Source organism: Watersipora subatra, chromosome 1 (assembly GCF_963576615.1).
Source record: "Watersipora subatra chromosome 1, tzWatSuba1.1, whole genome shotgun sequence".
Classification (NCBI taxonomy): domain Eukaryota; kingdom Metazoa; phylum Bryozoa; class Gymnolaemata; order Cheilostomatida; family Watersiporidae; genus Watersipora; species Watersipora subatra.
The window spans coordinates 73,880,957-73,888,223 of NC_088708.1; the positions used below are offsets into that span (position 1 = coordinate 73,880,957).

The 7,267-nt window shown below is 37.4% G+C and overlaps 1 protein-coding gene across 2 annotated transcripts; it reads left to right on the plus strand.

Annotated features, from left to right (window-relative positions):
• Positions 1–1,300: 1,300 nt before the first annotated feature.
• LOC137410550 (uncharacterized) lies at positions 1,301–6,276 on the plus strand. 2 transcript variants are annotated; one of them, XM_068095987.1, is made up of 5 exons: positions 1,301–1,481; positions 2,884–3,074; positions 3,720–3,935; positions 5,385–5,720; positions 5,999–6,276. In XM_068095987.1, the coding sequence occupies exons 1-5, from the start codon at positions 1,330–1,332 to the stop codon at positions 6,142–6,144; spliced, it is 1,041 nt and encodes a 346-aa protein (XP_067952088.1). In that variant the 5' UTR covers positions 1,301–1,329; the 3' UTR covers positions 6,145–6,276. The 2 variants fall into 2 exon arrangements, with proteins under 2 accessions (XP_067952088.1, XP_067952089.1); XM_068095988.1 differs by lacking the exon at positions 1,301–1,481 and adding an exon at positions 2,090–2,245.
• Positions 6,277–7,267: the final 991 nt, after the last annotated feature.

Below are 7,267 nucleotides of genomic sequence, written 5' to 3' on the forward strand. Positions count from 1 at the left end.
CGAGAGCAGTTCAGAGAGCAGGGAAAGTAACCATCAGATAGGACTTCAATGTAGAGCTCAATTTTTATTACTAATCGTACATCTGAGTGTTCCTCTGTGTATTCTCCATATCGATGGTCTGCTGTCTACACCCTACACATAGTCATGTCTGTTTTTGATTTCATCCATTCGTGTACAGGAATATACAATACTTGTATATTCCTGTACAAGTACGTGTACATACTTGAGCAAATTGTTATAGATATATTGTTAGGCTCTTCTTTGCTAATATTCTAGTCAAATACGGTTGTCCGTGTGTAAAATAGTTGCACCTTCCCATCATCTAGTCTGGGTGTGATACATTTTTACTAGCGTTACTATTACTGACAACAGGAAGATATTACCTAGTAAAAAGACAGGGAACCAACTACTATTGTGTAGACTCTCTTTTTGAGCTTATCTTAAAATGAAGCTTATTTCCTGTTACTTAAAATTTGATTATAGGCTAAATTTAGATAACTACTACTCATGGATGTACCATCTGTAGATATAGTGCATCTTTCTCTCAATCGCTCAAATTGTGCTGCTCAATAAATTATGCAATCTTTTGGGACTTTTTTAAAAATGGACTTGTATGTTGTTACTATTAAAGGAATTATTTCTAATCCCATTTTAAATTGTTTTTACATATTCAATCCTTATAGAGTTACCTGTATAACATTGTTTTATCTTAATTTGAAGTTGTCTATTCTTTCCCAAGCAACAACCTTTGCTTAGTTATATCACATGACTGTTACAGTTGTTTATTATGAGCAGCCTCTTTTGCCTTGAAATCTGTTCACTGTTGCATATAAACACTTTAAATAATGGAAATTTAACACTCCGCATAAATCAGTACTTTGTGGGCGCATAAGCTTCTTTTAAAGCTGCCATGTTTATCTTGGCCTCCACTATTATTTTGCATAATATTCAAGCTATTCTTCTAACCAGCCTATTAATAAGAGATGTATTTAATCCATTATGCTCTTAAAAGCCTGTGACATATTTTTATTGTATAAATTTGTGTGTCAGTCTAATGGGGGCTTGCTCTGTATACCCACGAACAGGTGCTTCTGTTAACTTAGAAGTCAGGCTAATGGTCTTTGTCCATTTCCATACCGACATTTTGGCCTGAAGGCGCATTAGCTAGTTTGGAAGGCAGCACCATAGGTAGTTTAATATTGATCTATGAACTGTCAACATTAGAATAATTACAGGTCGTTGAAAGAATCACGAGTAAGGATAGGACATTGTATTTTGTACCGGTGCGGTTATAGTCAATATCAGTAAAGAGTCGGGCATGCCGAAAGCATGAAGACGCAAGTTACAAGATCAGCACCTGTATTTCCACAGCGCAAGGATGTTATATTTCCTTGGCTGTATCCTGTGCGGTTGCAGCCGATCCGAGGTGTTGAGACTCCTACATATTTCTTAAGTAGCATCACTCGATCGTTTTACTGCAGGTACTACAAACAGTCGTTAAAGCTGTCATATTTTTTATGTCATGTTATCTAGTGGCGTCGGTTGTTCAGTTTGCTTGTCTTTTCGTACTATTTTTATAGGTAAAAGAATAAAAGTACTCTCTAGTTACTTTGTGAAGATAAACCTTGTTTCACTCAAATTGAGTTGTTTTTGCTTGCTGAGAAAATCTGCTGGTGCTCAACCAGATCTGTTGCGGCAAACAGCTGGTATCGATAGCTTTTATTGACCTATCATGATCGCAATGTTACCAAGAAAGATGGTATAGGTACTACTCTAGATACTAGAGTAATTTTTACTACAGTAGACTTCTCCATATTTCTGGTGTTGTTTGCTAACATTTCGATGGTATTCATTATTGTAATAAGAAAAATCCAAATCAACAGACTTGTATCTCCTCTACTGAAACCCAAGTCTTACTGTACTCATAACAGCTGGTGACAGCTCATTATCTACTGCAATGACTTGACGAAAACAATACCTTGTCAATCATCAAGTCAATCGCAGTGCTATCAGTTTTGTTGCCCTCTGCGTAGCTTATTTGTCTCTGCTATTGATCGCTGGGCTGCAAGACAGACAGACGAGGCAGCGTCATCTTTTTACTGGTCAGCGAGCTAAAGCATACGCTAAAACCTATCTTCGCTTAGTAGGCGGCTCTGTGTGAGCTAGCATTACAGGTTTGGCCATGCTTTTAGATCTTGCTCAGCCTTCTGCAGAGTGTCATGGCTGTGCCTAACTCAGTTTTCCGGTAAGAGATTGCGCTATAGTTCACAGAAGCAGCACTAGATCAAATGCATGTGTGTCTGCTCAAAGATAGAGAAAGAGGAATTGTTAGCCAGTTGAGGCTACATCTAACTCTGCTGTAGCATGCTTCTATGCTTTTCTTTAGACATTTTATTTATAAATTATTGTCACTGTTTGATTTTTGTAATCTGTTGTATTGACTAGAAACCATTAAGTCTACCAGTGTTGACCGTACCTACGGTGGATGAGAAATCAATGTGCTGTGAATTAGCTAGAGCAGGAACGTATATATAAAGCGGCGTGATTTATGTCTGCTGACAGCGGCAGCTGAGCATTGTCAGCTGCACTGGATGTCACTATCCAAGTGAATAATAGAGGGAGGATATTATACCCAGTGATATAATTGCCTTTTTTTGTAATAGCCACAAGTATTTACATCTATAATTCCAGCAATTCTCTACCATGACACTGTTCTATTCAAATGTCGCCCACATCAAATTGCATCATTTTGTTTCATTGCGCCGCTTTATGCTTTGGTTGATGAAGCAATTATGTGTTGTTTGCAATAGTACGAAGCCTATTGCTTTTAAGGGAAAGATAATTCAGAATAAATTAATATTAATATCAGAGAGTTTCTTGCAGCTCATCGACAGCACCCAATGCAGCAAACTCCTGTGCAGACCTGCTGACCTTTAAAGGAGGCAACAGAAAGTCTTCCTCCGAAACCAGGACCTCTTCCAGTCCCGAAGATGTAAATATAGCTAATTTGACAAGCAGGAGACGGAGAGACAACAGGCCGTCTAGCAGGGGCAAGAGAAGGTCTCATCCAAACGGTTAGAAACTCGTGTGAAGTAGAAGTGAAAGAGTGAAGGGGATATTCAAGTTGGTCTCGCATCCTTCTATGCTGCATGCATAGCAACTCTCATGGGGATATTTAGAGTTCATTGCAAAGTGCATTCTGAGATAACTTTTATTTAGTGTTATATAGGATGTTAGAATCTATATAGCCATTGTTGATGCGTATGCTTAGTAAGTAATCCACAGGACACCCCCAAAGGTTCACATTAAGCTGAGAGTGCGCTGATAGACATTCATTAAAAAATGATTTTCTTAAAAACGTTGCAGATCTTAGTTCTTCTCACGATTAAACAAAACGTTTCAAAACTGAACAATTGACACTCACTCACAGCCATTAATCGCTGTTTCTGGAGTTTACGAGATGTAGCATTTCGTAGCATTTCAGCATAATGTCAATCTCCAATCTTCAACTTTGAGACATTAAAATGGAAACTATTAATTGTTGTAAAATGTATTTCTTGTCATTTGTCCAGCTCCTTTCCCACTCTTTCATTTTTATACATGTTATTTTTTGCTTTGCTGAAACAGATGCACTGTATGGCGCTACAATTGCGGTAGCCTCTGTTTCACACTAACAATATTGTATCATATCTCACTTCACCCATGCCATGATTGCACAGGTCTCCTTCCCATAGACAAATCAACAGACTCCGAGTTTCCTTCAGTCTTGGATGAGAATATTACGGGAACGCGCCTACAACTACCCGTACAAAATGCCAAAAGTCGAAGTACTGGTCGACTAGCTGTTCTCAAACCTCTAAATTCTAATGAGCAACTATCTGGCTTTGTACAATCCTCACCTACACATAGAAATCCAAATCCTTTATCAATATCAGGTAAAAACATGTCTGAACCTATAAATCATGCACCCTGTATCTATATCAGGTAATACGCGTGTGTGTTTGAACCTACGACTCATGACCCAATGCAATCACTGTAACTTTCTTCTTGACACATCTCTTATTTGACACTCGGTTTAGCATAAATAGATGAGGATCACTTTCAAATGAATTATTCTGTTACATCATCATTTTTTGGTTTGAAATTCAGAAGACCAAAAGCAAGCAGCCTTTACTGCTAAGAAACAACCTTTGATAAATTTGATGATGTCACTAAAACGAGCTGCAAAAAAATCTTGAACAGTTAGTAGTCTCCTTTTATAAACAAACACTCATATTTATCATCTCGTTCTACTTGCACTTTAGCAGTGTCCATTTAAAACTTAAAGTTCTCATTTGGCTTATATATTTTATTCAGCTGACTCTCCATAGACGTAAGAGTTGATTACCTATGGCAATGCTTTTTTATAATTGATCAAACGTAAGGTCAAGGTTGTTTGGTTGTATTTAGGAAATAGAAATTCCAGTAACATTGTAAAAAATCAGTGTAAGACCTGTTGAGATAGATAAACAAAACAAGGTAATTTTACCATAGCAGCATTAGCTCTTATCATATTCATATGTTTACTAATGAATACACTGAGACTCAAATCCAATTCACATTATTCTACTTTACTTAATAAGCTGGTATTCAAACTTTTTTAATTCAAATAAATATCAAGAACTTACCATGTAGACATAAAAAGTTCAAACCAACATATTATCTACAAATAGGCCAGGCAAGTGCTCTTGAAAGTGAGGCTTCATCAATGAGATACTCCACTGGGGGCATGCAATTGTTTGTAATTCAGAAACTAAATACGTTTATAGAAATGGAAAAAGCTATTTGATTTATAGCCGGCAAATTTTTACATTCTACAGTTCAAACCTGGTGATACCAACATCACTTACACTAGAATGTATCTCAGTTCGCAGCTGCGGTCATCATGCTTTGAGCTATAAGAGGAAATAATAAACGTATTTAGCTCACAAGAATCAACTTGCACGCTCTATTACCTTCAACTCTTAAACTAGAAAAAGTCCAGTACAGCTGGCACTTTATCTTCTATACAGCAGAAATGCCAAGTGAAGTAATCTTTTTGTTAGCTTGTTTGAGAGACTTTGTAAACAAAACATCGACATATTTTCTTGATCAAGCAACCTTGCAGCAGATAAATGGCACATTGTTTGAAGCACACCTTTGATCTACTGATTTATATGGCCGTTAATTGTAAACTCAAATTTTGTGCATAGATCCGTTTGCATGTGTTATTAGCATGAATTTTATTCTTTGCGCACGAAAGAAATTGAACCAGATTGAAAATAAATAACTGTACAAGGCTTTTTTAATATTTTGGGTGTGACACGTTTGCTAGGTTTTTTTCTCTCACCATTATACTCTTGTAGGTCTTGCCAAACCGGAGAACTCGTCCGATGAGCCAGTAGACACAACCTGGACAAGTTCTAAAACACCGACAGCAAGCCGGCAGCCAGCTGCAGTCAACCATACCACAAACAACAACAATTCTAACAGCGCTAAGAGTGCCACGAGCTCTTCCAGTCAATCCACAGGGACACTAAAACCAGACTCTATCGGTACCCTGGCTGGTCTCACAGTTAATGCAACTGGTACAACCACTTACAATGTTGCTAGGAAACCTAACAAACAGTCAGTCAGTAACCAAGTCAGTTCGTTTAGCAACTCAAAACAATCTCTCAAGAGAACAGGACCAACTAGTGAAGGTGAGTCTACTAGATAGATAGTTATGAATTTGAGAACTTTAAAACAAATTGGCTAGAAAGAATGTCGTGAGTCATTTTTTAAATCAGATGCTACGAACAGGAGCTTTGCTTTGTAGTGTTCTATCAGGCTTATCAAAAGAAACAACCAATATTATCAATTTTGTTAAGTTTCACTGTGTCGCATCTTCCCAATCAATTTTCAACAATGGCTGCCAACTGGCTCTGAGAACATTTCCTTGATAGAATGGCAGATTTGATGGAATCATTTACACTTGTAGCAGAAGCCAAATACGCTGACCCTATCGCGGGTGCGAGTGCATCATTTCAAGCTAGACTCTCGGAGTTGGCCTCTTTAGAAGCTGAGACGGTGCGTTATGAGCGTCTGCGTCGACTGAAAAAAAAGAACAAAGACAGGGACGATTGAGCAGAGTTTTTTTTAGTCAAAGTGTTTAATGAAAAAATACTATCATATGCACAATGTGTACGTAGACATAATTATGTATGTAATTTTATATTTTATGGTATATCTTTCGAATGTACTAGGAGCTACTGAAACAAAGCCAATTGATAAACTGTCAAACCTCACTTATTTGCAAATATGCTAATGCTGCCAGCATTGACTGCTGCACTTGCTGCCAGTGTTGAATTCCATAACGGTTTGAATATTTGCTGAGTGTTTTCATCTAGAGTACCAAGAACAACATGCCAGCTACTGGCACGACTAATATTAGGCATTTAACAAGTGTCTTTACAAAGAGGCATACTATTTGCAGATTGTTGGCATGCTCGTGAGAAAACAATGAAAACACTGCAGAAAAGATAAAAACTGGTAGTGGAATTATTTTGCAGCATTCAAATTTTAAAACTTTATCAACAGGTGCATTGTAGAGTGGATAGAGTCAGTAGTACACAGTAGCTCCTACAGAGTTGATAGTCAGTAGTACACCGTAATTACCACGGAGTTGATAGAGTCAGGCCAACTCACTGGTTACTATGACACAGCTAATAGGGCATACTCATCCCAAGTTCTACAAGCGTTTGAAACAAATGCAGATGCATGATGCACATGTTTTGGCTTGCCAAACAAAGTATCAGCAAAAAGGCAGGTACCGTAAAACTTCTAATTGAACGCCACCTTTATTTGAACACTACCTCTATTTGACCGTCACTATAGGAGAAAGGATGAAAATAGATAGAGCGCCACCCTTTCATTGAATGCATCTCCATTTGACCACCACTTTGACATTCTTTGATCTTTATGAACCCATAATAGCAAGTGATCAGTAGAAAATTGTCTACAAAACCGTACTAATAATGACTCGACTATAGCAATCAATTATTGTGTTTCTAGTTGTATCGAAATCCATTTTCTAACTTCAAAGATTTTCAGTTTTTTCTTTAAAACTTTGAAAGCAACACCACAGAAATAATTTATATCTGTATCAGGCTAATAGTAGTTTCCTGTTTAACGTGGTGTTGATACTTCAACGTTTGTGAAAAACAGTTTACATTTATGATGGTATAAGAACGACTAGTTTCAGACAAAA

Bases quoted from the DNA above. Each gene is read 5' to 3' on its own strand.
- LOC137410550 (XM_068095987.1), top strand. From the start codon at position 1,330: ATGAAGACGCAAGTTACAAGATCAGCACCTGTATTTCCACAGCGCAAG. The intron at 1,482-2,883 runs GTACTACAAACA...AGTTTCTTGCAG, and splicing joins ACTCGATCGTTTTACTGCAG to CTCATCGACAGCACCCAATG. The intron at 3,936-5,384 runs GTAAAAACATGT...ATACTCTTGTAG, and splicing joins AAATCCTTTATCAATATCAG to GTCTTGCCAAACCGGAGAAC.